We start from the raw sequence: 15291 nt of genomic DNA on the forward strand, positions 1-15291 counted from the left end.
AGTTAAATGGTCATAGTGTGTTAGTTGCTTATATCACAAATTCAATTAAAAACAGAATTGCTTAAAATTATTGGCTAGGATGGGGCTCAAAGGGTAGAGGGGAAATTAAGAGTTCTGAATGGTAGGAATGTATTGGCTTGGTAGATGTGAATAACGAAATTGGGTGAGTGGTGGTGTGAAGAGATAACAGATACAAGTATTACTTTACTCATCAAGCATTAAAATATATTTTCTTGGGACACCCTACCAGTAGTCATTCCAGGCAAAGTTTCCCTGAAGTTCTTCAAAAGGAGTGTTGCATGTAGAATGGCTTCACATGCATCTGATGAGGAAATTCTCTCCTCTCTCAATGCTGGGGCCATGAAAATCACCCAGAAATGAGAAAAGACATTTATCACAGGAGGATAGCAGTAAAATTCAGTAGCTATTGGCAAATTTGGTGTCCTCTGGTGTCAAAAATGCTTAATTCTGTCTTTCTTACTTAGAGCACCCAAAGACATTTTGTATGTACAAAATGTTTTTGGTCCTTTGAGACAACTTACCATTGTGCTTTCCTGATTAGGTTTCCATCTTCACTTTTCCTTCACTTGCAACTTGTCTAAGATGCAACATGCATTCTTTTAAGCTCGTACTTGGAATAGCCTTGATCTGTAGGGCTATGGCCCAAGTGCTGGAAAGTGGAATTAGGCATGTAAGTTTTTTCCCTAACAGCACAGACACAAAGGGAGTGGCCTGAGATTTGAGAACATAGGACAGTACAGGATTGAACTAATTAAACTGATAATTAAGTGCCTAACTAAACTAATCCCTTCTGCCTACACAATGTCCATATCCCTCCATGTGCCTATCTAACACCTATTGTATTTGCCTCCACCACCCATGGCAGCGCATTCCAGGCACTCACCACTGTGGGGGTGGGGGAGCTTGCCCCACACATCTCCTTTGAACTTACCCCCTTTCTCCTTAAATGCAAAATGCATGTCCTCTAGTATTAGACATTTCAACCCTGGGAAAAAGATACTAGTTGTCTACTCTAATAATACCAATTGCCTCTGCCTCTACATCTAAAACTGAAACTACATCCAAAGGCACTATTCTGTTGTATCCAGATTCAGCTATTTTTGATCCTAGCTTCACATCCTTTAAGCACAAGCTCATTCAACGCCAGTTCTGAGAGCTTAATTTCCTGTTATTTCCATTCTTTCTTCATTCCTTTACTCATCAACATACTTTAGCCCCTGGTCTGACAAAACCTAGGTTTAAAATTATAATTATTCCAATCCAACATGAGTCTCAGCACAGCCCACTTGCACACTAAAATTTCAGCTGCTTGTACATTCCCAATTGCTTCATCATTTGAACAGTCCTTTTAACTGCCCTGACTCTAACCTCTGGAATTCACATTCTGAATCTTGCTGCTTCACTTTTAGGTTACTGGAAACCAACCTCTAACCAAGGTTTTGTCTGATGACACCTGTGAAATGTGTTCTGGCATCTTTATTACATTAATGGATTGCCACTCTACCCCCATCTCTCCATTATAAAATCGCCCCATGATTTCGTCCACTCTTGAAAAATACAGGGCATCTTTTAGTTTTTATTACCTTCCATCAAGTCGACATTCAAGGAAAACTGCTTAGACTCCCACCATTGTTTTAAATCAGTCATGTACAATTCAACCCAATAGAAAATACAGTGGTGTTACTGTGGCTTTACATTGACCCTGCCTAACTATTTTAATTCCATTCCAGCCACTGCAAAACATAAAACACTAGGTTATCACATTTTTAATGGCTTACCCATTTCTGCTTTTACAGGCTTACAACATTCTGCAACCATGTCTGCCAATTTAAATTAAAACCAGTATGCATCAAAACTGAGACAACATTCAGATCTGAGTGACATATAGTGAGAGATATTTGCATTAAACCAGTGCCAGCAATGACCACGTCTAGAAGACAGATTAACCATCTGATGTTCAACACCACAAATACAAAACCAGTGTCCTGGGGTTCATTGTTGAATCTGGTCAACCTTTACTATAATCTCTCAATCACAATTGTATCAATCCATAGGTAGGGAGACCAGACCCATACTAAATATTCCAGATGGAGCCTCACCATGGCATTATATATAACAGAGACATGACACCACTAATCTTATACTCAATTGCAGTAAAGGCCAGCATATCATTTCCCTCCTCACTGCTTGCCGAACCTGCATGTTAACTTTGATTTGCATCCATGACTCCCAGGAACTTTGTGAAGTCTTTCAAATTCTTATTTTAAAAAAAACTGCCTCACATTTTATTCCACATCCTTGCCCATTTACTTGAGTTGACTATATCTCCTTAAAGCCTTCTACATTCTTCACAGAGCCCATACTTCTATGATCCTATCATCTAAATCAAAATTGGATTGTGAACTGCTGTGGCCCCATTTCCAGCACAATCAGCTGATCGCAGCACTACAATGCCTCATTGAAAATGTGCAAACAATTCTGGAATTCAGTACCACAGAAAAATCAATTGCTTCACCACTAACTTTCCACAATGACATGTAAATTATGTCCACATGATATTGTGAGAACACCCAGAAAAACAAAGAAATTCAGAAGCTAAAGCAGAAAATAGGTTAATAATGTTAGTCAGTTAAAAGATTTTTTGAACAAAGTTCCAGCACCTGAAATAACAAAGAGCTTCACCTCCATAAATCCACCAGTGTTCAGTAGCATTCATTAACTCAACTGAGCTATATTATTATATATAGTATATACATAATATATCCTTCAGAATCAATCAATCAATCTGAGCTGAGATAAGAGTGGAGGAAAATTAGGCTTTGTGAACTGTTAAAGCCTTTGTACTAAAAGCCAGACTGTGAAGGTGGAAGATTAACAAATTGTAGACATTCTAGTGATTTAGGATTACAAAAGAGTTCAACATTTTTGATAGCTAAATAATTCACTATATTGAAATGGCAAAGATCAGCTAAAATTAGGGAAGAAAATAATTTAGTTACAACTTTATAAAAGAAAACCACTAAAGGAAACATTCAAAATAAATACAAGATTTCTGGAGGAGTGGAATTATGCATGTTCATTGCTTACTATTCAAAACATAGTTCGCTTCTCTACAAATATACTTACCCATAATTTTGTCGTGGCTGGTTTTCATCCCAGTTTAAAAACTGAAAACAAATTATAAATTAATATACCAACAAATCTCAATTGAAAGCTGACCAGGTAAAGGGGAAGTTTATTTTCCCTGAGGGCCATTACTGAAATGCAGAGGTTCTTGCCAAAACCCAGTGGTTTCATGGTCATCACTAACAACATTATTCCAAATTTATTTAATTACTTCAATTTAGTTCCCAGCTGCCACAATGGCATTCATGTCATTGAACTGGTAGTCCTCTGCCTGGTGGTCTGGAAAGCTTTCAGACTGAGAAGTGAAAAGACAACATATGAAGTACAAGATTGGGATATGTGCAATTCACATCTTTAGAATCAGTGAGGAGACTGGGGGAAACATGTTGCACACCCTCACAAAGAGACTGAGCAAATATACTGTAAGTACTAGATAAGAAGCTAAATAAAATGTATGAAGCATTGAATAGGAAAACTCAAAATATTACTTCAAAAATATGGTAAAATTGAAACCTAAAACACAAGGAAAATATTGTTACTTAAATGATGACATACTTATTTTATTGAATTGGAAAGCAGAATCAAACAATGCAATTACACTGTAATAAGCAAAAATAATCCTGCAGATACTGGAAGTCTGAAACAAAAACTGAAAATACTCTCTGCAGAGAGAGAGTTGTCAATCCTGGTCAATGACCTCTCATTTGAGATGTCAAACTCTTTATGAAAAGTCATCAAATTCAACTGATGAGCAGCAAGTTGTAATATCTTGCTATTCATGATCTGGTATCTGTACATTAAAGTGACCAAATGCAGATTTGGTAACCACTAAGCAACAGCTGTAATCAATCTGCAAGCTTTTGTTCACCCTTTATTAATTATTTCTTACTTTATGATTTAAAAATATATTCATCACAATACATTTTGCATTTAGACTAAATACAACTCAAACAACTCTGCTTGGCTGTCTGGTTTTAACCATTCCTTTTTTTGATCTGTTTTTTTCACAATTATCCCTTGCAGCTTGTTCTGGTATGCCTTCTGTTTTACCATTTCCCTCTTCTCTGATACCATCAGTTGGTTTGCCAGGGAGGTTACCATTTGTAGAATTATTTGCATATTCTCTCTGAACATGCCAGTCATGCTTCTAAACCTATCCAGTCAACCACAGCCCTTCCCTTGATGAAGCTTGGTAGTTTTTAAATCAGTATATGGCAGCAGAAGTGATCCTTAGATTACCACACAGAAAGTCTTGCTTTATTCTCATTCCCAGTTACTGAAACGAAGTGTCCAATGTAATTGACTCTGTAACACTAATTACAACCGGCAGTTTACATTTCATATCCAAAATCTTTCACATCATTCTATTTTCAATCTATCCTTAAATTTGTTAAGTTTGAAGAGTACCCATCTATTCCCATAATGATGGAAATCTCTTATGGCTGCTTCTGCAATTCACCCTCTCACTTAGCAATCACTTTTTCTTCAGATTTTGTTGATGGCTCTGTAGCATTCAATCTCTCATATATTCAGTATTGAAAATCTTATTTCAAATGGACACTCAAGGGGATTTGCATTGTTGAGTATCCTTCTTGTTCCAATGGTTGCAACTTACTAAGCCTATGGGATGAAAACAGAAAATGATTGAAATACTCAGCACATCTGGAGCATTTATGGAAAGAGCATTTCAGGTCGAGGATCTCTTGTCAGGACTGGGAGAGAGAGAAAACATGTTAGTTTTAGGTTGTAGAGAAGGTAGGGGAGAGATGGGAATGATGCATCGACACTTCCAGAACCCTTCAATTTTCCAATATTATGGAATGCCACTGGCTGCTCATAAGCTCAGAAATTTTATTCAAATTGAAGCAGCATGAGTGGTTATCCCAGTACCTTAGTCACCTGCTACCTATGTCCCAATTCTGAAATAAACTGTTTCTTAACCTAATAATGCAACCTAGCAAGTTTTGATCCCATTCATTCCAGGAGAGAAGTCATAATGAGTCTACAAATGCTGCCTTTTTCACTTGATTGGCCTCTTGGCTCAATTTTTGCTAAATTTGTCACAATTAAGCTCAAATCTGTATCATCTACAGGGGCACAATAAATCTGTTGGCAGAGCTTAAAAACATTAAAAGATAAATGTAACCTATTAAATGATCCATACCAGCTCAAGCCAGTGGGATACAAATTACTCCAAAGTAAAGAGACAAATATAAAGGCAGTCACTTCAAACATCCAGGTAACAATTTTCCCATGTACAAAAACCAAACACTTGCTGAATAACTTTATGTAATCTACCAAAGTAAAGCAGTTTAAACTAACTTGTAAACAACCTAGTATTTTCTTCAAAACATCATACATCCTTAAAGGATCCTTTCCTAAAAGTTGTCATTTACTCTTTAAGGTTCGTGGTTAATTTTAATTTTTTTAAAACAAAATACAAATTTCCAAGACTGCCACTATTCTTGAGAAGAAATTTAAAAAGTACAGCGCTGACAATTATGGGCAAGATCATTTTCATACATCTGAGCATTTTGTAGTAATTGGCATCACTGGACACCAAACCAAAAATATTGTCACCATGCTCATAAAAATTAAACAATTCACTTTCGTACAACTTAAGCAATTCAGTTTATTGCAAACTTTAACTAAAGGCATTAATTTTAACAAGGTATATTTACATTGTATATTGGATGCACATCTGAAATAGGACAAATGAAAAATGTATCATACAACCAGAATAATTTGACAGCAAGAAGCCAATACTTTTTACATTTTGTACTTGCTTGTGTGAGTGGTTTATGTCCATCCTAGCCATATACTAAAAAAGATTGTTGCCATTTTCTCATGCAACTAAACACATAAACCTTGCAAATAAAAGATTGTCAAGATGGAATAGACTTTTATCCCCAATTTGGCAGCCACATTGTTATTCCCGCCGTTTTGGTTTGGAAATATTCCATCTCCTCCTTATCTCATTTTTTACTTTTAAAAAATTGTACACTATAATCCTACCACAGTTTTAAGTAATTGCTACACTGTAAGGGATGTTTGAGCATCCCAATCTTCAAGTATCTGTGATCTGCTATTTCAGAAGTTTAAGTGGTGAATCAAGCATTAACAACTGAATTTGGATTTTACCACCCCAAAGCAGTTTGGAAGATCACAGAAAATTGCATTGCTTGGTTTGATTATTTTTTTCCCCCAATACTTATTTCTAGAACTCTAAACCCAAGCCGTTATTATTTTTTAAAAACAGTGATGAAGTTGATATAAAATATTTCATTGACTTTGAATGTATTAAGGTGCTTGAAGGATCCAACAATATCGTTACTGTAGATGCTGCAAAGAACAGGCCACACTAATAGGTGAGTGCACATCTCATTTTACTTTCCTGGAACAGACACTATTTTCTAATGTGAAAGGATTCTTCCACAAATTTATCATGCATTACCACCATCTCTTTTCAGACTTAAACCTGTACCATAGGCACTTTGTCAAATGACATTTTCAAAATTGCCTCAGCATAACCCAATGCTAGCTGTCACCTCCATTAACAGTCCAATAAGGTCCCTTGAAGAGAGTCAATCTGCCGTAACGCTTTAAATCCCTGAATTTAAAAGTTGAAGTTACTGTCATACTTTCCTCAAGTAGGGCTCTTCACTCCTTATAAGTTTATTTCAACAGAATCTTCTAGCCAACTAATATTACATTAAGTGCTCAGGTATCAGGTCACCCTGATCAAGTTCTATTGACCTGGCAACTAAAATAAAGGGATCTTAAAAACATATTGGTTAAGTGGTTCAATAGAATTTTTTTTTATAAAACATTAAAATTGATGTAGATTTTTAGTTAAGAGAACCACACAATAGCCACATGCAATTCAAAGATAATCTTCAGCATTCTTCATCTTTCATTTGAACAATCTGTTGCTCTGAAAATATAAAATACAGAAGGATGAACATACTTATGGCTATTCAGTGACGTACCAAATGATCAACTCATCTTCAGTAACAAATATGTTTAAGTTCTGAATTAAAGAGTTTCCAATACTAATCTAGATTTCAAGAAATGTTTACAAATAAAATCTGAAGCAAAGAGCCACTCTTGAACATTTACAATTAGATTTTCTTCTAGCAATTGGTTTAATATAGGCAACTCGATCAAAATAACACTTTTACATTTGCATTTCACCTCTACAATTTACACTGCCCACTTGGAAGAAACACTGAAAGTTAAAATCTTTTACAAGATGAAAAAAAGTATGAAAATTTCTAAACACTTTGGTCACACTATGTGTTCCAATTGGTATACTTCAATTATATACGTTAGGTTTAAGTATACACATTTTTATAAAATACTCTACTCTTATAACCATTTAACTATGGCAACAATACTAATTATCACGTGAGTGGCAAGATATTTAATGGACTGATCAACCCATTTAAAAGAACATGTATTTGATACAAATGCACACAAGAGTTCTTTGTATCTGCCAACATGTAATACCCTCATTTACACATTTCATTCAAACTCTTCTTTGCACATCCATCTTTAAAAAAAAATCTGATAAGAATATTGCTGGTCCTGATCCCATGTAAATTTAGTGCAGCAGTGACTGGCTTTGATAGGCCTAAGCCCAGTGCCTCCAGTGAACCCCACTGATACCCCTGGATAGTAGCTGCTCAGGCTGGAGTAGACAACAGCAGGCAGAATTATTCATGCAGGTCCATTAATTGAAGCTTCAGGTGACAGGACTTGTTGAGCTGTCCTTAAAAAGATAAGACAAAAAGGTATTTTCAGCAAATGGAAGAAATTTTATGTTCCTAAACAAAATGGAGTGCAGTCTCAATTGAACAATTACATAAAATTGTTTCTCCTGAGCACTCAGCATCATTCAGACTACAAACTGGCACTTTTCTTCCATGACACATAAAGCACATTTTGAAGTCCATAAGGAATGCAAGGAATATTCATAACTTAAGGCAGCCAAATTAAAATTATGGGATGGTTTAATTAAATTGCCACAGTCCCATCAGCCTAATAACTACAGCTTTCGTCATTTTACTCAGATAAATTAGCACCAATTTGAATCCACTTACTTTGGAAGAAATAGTCTGATCCATTTTCAGCTATGCTGCCAAGCGGAATGCAAGTGCTTATATGGGCCTGCTAATTTGGATAGAATCAACAGGACAGAAACCAGCTGTTCAATTAGTTTCGGTTGATTTTTATGTTAAGTTTTATTTTAAGTTTCTGCTCACCATAATAACCACTCATTCTATCCCGTTTCCCGCATTTATCTAATCCCATCATATACGCAATGAGCCCTTAAGGAGCTATTTATCTGCCTCAAACCCTCCAGAGGGGCCTCCTACACAACAGTTCTTTGTATCTGCCAACAGGTGAAACCCTCATTTACACATTTCATTCAAAATTCTTCTTTGCTTGCTCATCTTTAAAAGAAAATCTGGCAAGAATATTGCTGGTCCTGATCCATGTGAATTTAGTGCAGCAGTGACTGGCTTTCATACGTGAACCAACTGATTCCCCCTGGATAGTAGTATCCCAGGAATCAATGCAGTGAACCTTTGGCATTCCTCAATAACAAGTATATACTTCATTCAACAGGAGACCAGACCTGTACACAATACTGTAGATGTGGTCTCACCAGCATTCGATATAATTGGAGCAAGACTTCCCTTTTCCTGTATTCAAGTCATCCTGCAATAAAGGCCAACATACCATTTGCCTTCCTAATTGCTCATTGAGCCAGCATGTCAATTTTCAGTGATTTGTGTACAAGGACACATGGATCCTTTTTTGAACATTAATATCTTTCAATCTTTCATCATTGAAATATATTCTGTTTTTTTATTCTGCTAATGCAGTGGATGAGCTCACTTTCATACAGTCATGAAGCTTCTCTGCATTATCCTCACAGCACACACTGCCACCTGGCTTGGCATCAACAGCAAACTTGGATACAGTACACTTGGCCCTACTGTCAAATCACTGATATAGATTGTGCACAGTTGGGGCCCCAGCCCCAGTCATGCAGGACCCCTCTGGTCACCAAATCTGAAAATGAGAGTTTAAAGAGTGGGAACACAAGTAGGCTATTCAGGGCCTGGAGCCTACTTTGCTGTTCAATAGGATCATGGCTGATCCAACATTCCTTATGTCCATTTCCCTGCTCTTTACCCATGTCTTGATTCTGTCATTGATTATAAACACCTCCATCTCAGCCTTAAATAAGCACAAGGACTCTGTCCCCATGGCTCTCTGTTGCAAGGAGTTCAAAGACTCCTAAATCTCAAAAGAAATTTTTCCCTTTCCAATCTTAAATGGGTACCCCCTTTTTCTCAGATCATGTTCTCTGGTTCTGGGCTTTCCCACAACAGGAAACATCTACTCAGCATTTATCCTGTCTAGCCCCCAAGTAATCTTATGTTTCAGTAATATCAGCTATCATTCTTCTAACACTGTGTAATGAATTGACCTGTACGATTGGTATGCAAGACAAGTTTTTCATTGTACGTCGGTACAAGTGACAATAATAAAACAATACCAATGAGTCCTGACCAGTTTAATCTTTCCATGTAGTATAATCTGTCCATACCACTGTCTTCTTAGAAAACCTTCTTTAAACCATCTCCAATAAAATAAGATCTTACTTAAAGAGAGAGACCAAAATTGTTTGCAGCACTAACAACAGATCTCAGTAGTGCCATGTACAACTGCAGTGAGAGTTCCTACTTCTATATTCCAATTCCTTTGAAATAAGGGGCATCATTCCATTAGCTTTCCCTTGTGTTATCTTTCTGTGTTTTGTGCACTAGGGTCCCCAAATCTCTGTTCTGCAGTTTCTTTACATTGAAATAATATGCTGTAAATTGATCCATGTATTCCTACCCTACTTTTCTCCATCTGTCAATTCTCAGTCCACACCAGTACATTTTTTCACAAAACAGTGTACTCTAATTTTGTGTAATAATCTTGTGTGGCACCTTATCAAATATTTTCTGGAAGTTTAAATATTCCACATCATGTGATTTGCTTTTATCTGTTTGTTACAACCTTAAAATACCAATAGATTTGATTTCCCTTTCACATTTCCATGTTCACACTACCCAGTCCTATTATTATTTTCCCAAGTACTGTGTTACCATTTCCTTAACAGGATTCATTTTCCTATCCATTGAATTTGTAAATAAAAGTCACAGCAGCACAAAGAAAGATGACAAAAAACTGCACATGCTGGTAAACTATACTGATGAAGGATTAGGAACCTGAAAGGTCAACTTTTTTTTAAAATCAAAGGAAAATGACCATGACCCATCATCTTTGTCCATGGACATAGTGTAAATGGTGGCTGAAGAAATAGGATGAGTTGATGGGTGTGAGAGAGAACAGATTACAAGGAAATAAGAGAGGAATAGGATTGATGGGATTGCTCTGCTGGGAGTCAGCATAGACTTAATGCGCTGAATTGCCTCCTTTTGTGGGAAAGGGAACAAACAGTCCCAATAACAAGCTAGACACTACAGGCAATTTTTAAACTTTAAAGTATTTCTTTCAGAGTATCTGCCATCATCAAATAAAAATAAAAATCTTCTCTGAAGCAGCAAGTAATGACAATGAATGTCATGGAAACATAGTCAAGTACACAAAAATGGGAAATGGAAAATAAAGCTCCCCAAAAAGCTCCAATACAAAGTCAAGGAATGAGAGTTAGAAAGGTAGCTGATGGAAGTGGACGGATGTCAAAAACAATAAGCATTAAAAGTTCAACAGCTTATACCAGAGAAGTTAATCTCATAGGGTTGCAAAAGTGAGTTCAATGTGGAAGCTTAAACATATGAAAAGGAACAAAAGTGTAAGGTTCAAAATAGTGGACCAACCACCACATCCAGTCAACAGGTGGTGGTTCCAAAAGAAGCTCAAGTATGACTAGGAATACAAATTTAGGTACACTCCAGCTAATGAACGCAAATCAAATTAAAACTTAAGCTTGGGATTTTCTGTAAGGAGAAAGCAACCACCCTGCTATCCACCTCAGTGCAAATGCTTTCCTGCTATGCGTAAAAAAAATGATCACCTGTAATTGTGCTGTAAACAAATCTAATATTGTTAGCTCTATTGGCGGTCTATGGGGTATGACACAAATAAGTCTGTGCCGGTGCAGGTGTGTGAATGAATGTACAAAGTTCCACTATAATTAGTGAAATACCAGGATCTTGTTCAAGTGGCCCAAGGCTGGAATCACATTTGGAATGATGAGGTTCACTTTCCACCAAAAGCAGTTATTTTGTTCAGGAATGCATAAAATCCAATATCTGTCTGTCATCATTTTCTCTGATTCAACAGAACTGACATAAATCTCTGTAACACTGAAATACACAAGAACACGAAAACAGGAGGAGCAAGCCATCTGGACCCTGAAGCCTATCCCAACATTCAATGTAATCATGGTTGATCTGCCTCAGGCTTCATTTCCTCTTCTGTGCCTGTTCCAGATAGCCCTCAATTCCCTGATCTACCAAAAAATTTATCTACCTCCTCTTTAACAAGTGTTTGATAATGTTTCTCATGGAAGGCTCATTCAGAAAGTCAGGAGGCATGGGATCCAGGGAAACTTGGCTATGTGGATTCAGAACTGGTTCGCCCATAGAAGACAGAAGGTGGTAGTAGATGGAGCGTATTCTGCCTGGAGGTCTGTGACCGGTGGTGTTCCACAGGGATCTGTTCTGGGACCCCTGCTCTTTGTGATTTTTATAAATGACTTGGATGAAGATGTGGAAGGGTGGGTCAGTAAGTTTGCTGATGACACGAAGGTTGCTGGTGTTGTGGATAGTGAAGAAGGTTGCTGTAGATTACAACAGGACATTGATACGATGCAGAGCTGAGCTGAGAAGTGGCAGGTGGAGTTCAACCCGGGTAAGTGTGAAGTGATACACTTTGGAAGATAGAATTTGAAGGCAGAATACAAGGTTAATGGCAGGACTCTTTGTGGAGGAACAGAGGGATCTTGGGGTCCACGTCCATAGATCCCTCAAGGTTGCCACACAGGTCGATAGTGTTGTTAAGAAGGCGTTTGGTATGTTGGCCTTCAGTATTTGGGGTATTGAGTTCAAGAGTTGTGAGGTGATGTTGCAGCTCTATAGCACTCTGGTTAGACCACACGTGAAATATCATGTTCAGTTCTGGTCGCCTCATTATAGAAAGGATGTGGAAGCTTTAGAGAGGATGCAGAGGAGATTTACCAGGATGATTGGAGAGCATGTTCGGGTTTTGGAGAGTGATTCAGGGCTTTTCTCCTTGGAGAGGAGGAGGATGAGAGGTGACTTGATAGAGGTGTAGAGGGGATAAGAGACATAGATCAAGTGGACAGTGAGAGACTTTTTCCCAGGGTGAAAATAGCTAACACAAGGGGGCATAATTTTAAGGTGACTGTAGGAAGGTACAAGGGGGATGTCAGAGGTAAGTTTTGTTTTTACACAGAGAGTGGTGGATGTGTGGAATGCACTGCTGGCAGAACTTGCGGGAGCAGATACATTGGGGACATTTAAGAGACTCTTAGATGGCCACATGAGTGATAGAAAAATGGAGGATTATGTGGGAGGGAAGGGTTAGATGGATCTTAGAGCAGGATAAAATGTCGGCACAACATCGTGGGCCGAAGGGCCTGTACTGTGCTGTAATGTTCTTTAAATACCTACAAAGTATTCACTACAGAGGTATTTAAAGAGGAAGTAGATAACTTCAGCAAAATTCCTGCACAACTCAGTTTTAAATCACCGACCCCTTATCTTCTAATTGTGTCTGCTCGTTCTCGACTTTCCCAATATAGCAAACATCTCTATGCCCTATCATGCCACTTTAGGATCTTATAGATTTCAATTAAATCATCTCTCATTCATCTAAACTCCAAGGAATACAAATTGAACTCCTTTCACCACTTGTGATAGGACTGGTAATGGCGACTGCTCTGCTCGTGATTGAAAGAAACTACAGTTGCGGAGACAGCCCAGCACATCACAGAAACCATTCTCCCCTCCATGGACTCTGTCCATACTTCTTGCTGCCTCGGTAAAGCAGCCAACAAAATCAAAGAACTCCGGACATGCTCTCTTCTTCTCTCTCCCTCTCCACCCCCCCCAATCGGGCAAAAGATACAAAAGCCTAAAAGCAAGTACCACCAGTCTTGTGGACAGCTTCTATCCCACTGCTTTAAGACTATTGAACGGTCCCCTAGTACTAAAAAATGGACTCTTGCCCTCACAATTTACCTCGTTATGGCCTTGCATTGCACTTTCTTTGTAACTGTAACACTTCATTCTGCATTGTTATTGATTTCCCTTGTACTACCTCAAATACCTCAATGCACTGATGCGATGAAATGATCTGTATGGATGGCTCGCAAAACAAAATTTTTCACTATACCTAGGTATGTGTGACAATAATAAACCAGTTTCAACTCTCTCATCCAGAAATTAGCCCAGTGATTATCTTCTGGAATGCCTCTGACTCAAGCATATTCTTTCTTAAATAAGGGGACCAAAAATGTGCACCATACCCCAGGGGTGGGGCCACACCAACACAGTGTACAATTGTAACAATACTTTCCCATTTCTGAACTGATATTCCCTTGCAATAAAGGCCAAAATGGCATTCGGCTTCCTAAATACTTGTTGCATCTGCCTGCTAACTTTTTTGTGATCTATATTCCACTCATTTGCAATCTCTCCCTATTTAGACAATAGTCTAAATTTTTGATTTAACTCTTGATTGCTCTTAATGACGTGCACAACCACTTAAACTCCACTTACCAACTTATTGTTCACTCACTCAACCTAGCTTTATCCTGTTGCAGAGTCCAAATAGCCTCATCACAGTATACCCTTGCAAGTATTTTAGTCATCAGCAAACATGGATAACTTACCCTCATTTAAAGATCTGCAACTGCCTTCCATGGATACATTGTAATTACATCATCACAGTGTAATGGTACATACTGGATGTAACCCCAAATATATTTTTGGATAATAACAAATAGAATGCTTTCTGGCAAACATGCTTGCTCCACCATTCAATAAGATTATGGTTAACATTTTACCTCAGCATCACTTTCTTGCACAAACCTCATATCCCTCCATTCTTTTAACATCTATAAGTCTATCAGTCTTTTTCTTGAATCCACTCAGCATGCAAGCCCCCAATGTCCTTTTGAGTGGAGAATTCCAAGGATTCATACCTCAGGGTGAACAAAATTTGTTCTCATTTCCATCCTAGATGGCCAACCCTTTACCTCGAGACTGGGACTCTTGGTTCTAAACACCTCAATCAGGTAAAACCTCATCCCTACATCTATCTTGTCAAGCCACATATGAAGTTTTCCCTTTTCAATGAGATCTGTGGGTAATAGTCACAGTCTGCTCTCCTTATAGAAAAATCCTACCATCCCAATGTTAATCTGATGTAACTTAATGTGGTTGATTGTGCAATATATTTACACATTCAGAAAAGAAATATTTCTATACATAGGAAGCATGCTATTTGCTTATGCCAGCAAATTGAGTTGTAATATTTTAATAATATTCTGTATCAAAACAAAAATCAAAAGCATTTCGTTGTATCTTACAAGACAAATAACTAGTTTGGAATGTGAATACTTTTTTTTCCATATTTGTTGCACAAAACATCTTATCTTAAAAATAAAATTAGGCCTTTGTTTTAAAATGAGAATACCATGTTTCTTAACAATTGACTTAGATCGAGGTGTACTTAATGCAACAAGCAATTTTTTTGCTTCTGAAACTGATAAACCCATCAATTTAGTTTGTTATGATTCACTAAGAATCCTTTAATGGGTAGGTAATGGCACAAATTAATAGTTTACCACATGTCAAAAGAAGTCAATGTCAGGATAGTAAATACCTTGGGCCTTAATATTAGATGTACTTTTAATTCTTCTTTTATGATGCATAACTCAGAATTTGAAACAAGTTGCCAGAAAATAACTGGATAATACAGTGATTTGCAATCATTTATACTATGCAAGCTGAAGGTATTGTACATGAAAAAAAACAACAGAATAGCCATCACAAAATAAATAAGGAATACTAAAAGTTGTACACTGCA

General features: G+C 37.4%; 1 protein-coding gene across 9 annotated transcripts in view; it reads right to left on the bottom strand.

The window, feature by feature from the left end:
* Positions 1-106: 106 nt before the first annotated feature.
* ppp6r3 (protein phosphatase 6, regulatory subunit 3) overlaps positions 107-15291 on the bottom strand; it is a 103179-nt gene continuing 87994 nt past the window's right edge. For all 9 annotated transcript variants that reach the window (XM_052029637.1, XM_052029636.1, XM_052029635.1 and 6 more), the window contains one exon: positions 107-7918. In XM_052029637.1, the coding sequence (XP_051885597.1) occupies positions 7867-7918 (52 nt within the window). In that variant the 3' untranslated portion in view covers positions 107-7866. The remainder of the gene's footprint in view (positions 7919-15291) is intronic.

The sequence above is a fragment of the Pristis pectinata genome, chromosome 14 (assembly GCF_009764475.1).
Source record: "Pristis pectinata isolate sPriPec2 chromosome 14, sPriPec2.1.pri, whole genome shotgun sequence".
Lineage (NCBI taxonomy): Eukaryota > Metazoa > Chordata > Chondrichthyes > Rhinopristiformes > Pristidae > Pristis > Pristis pectinata.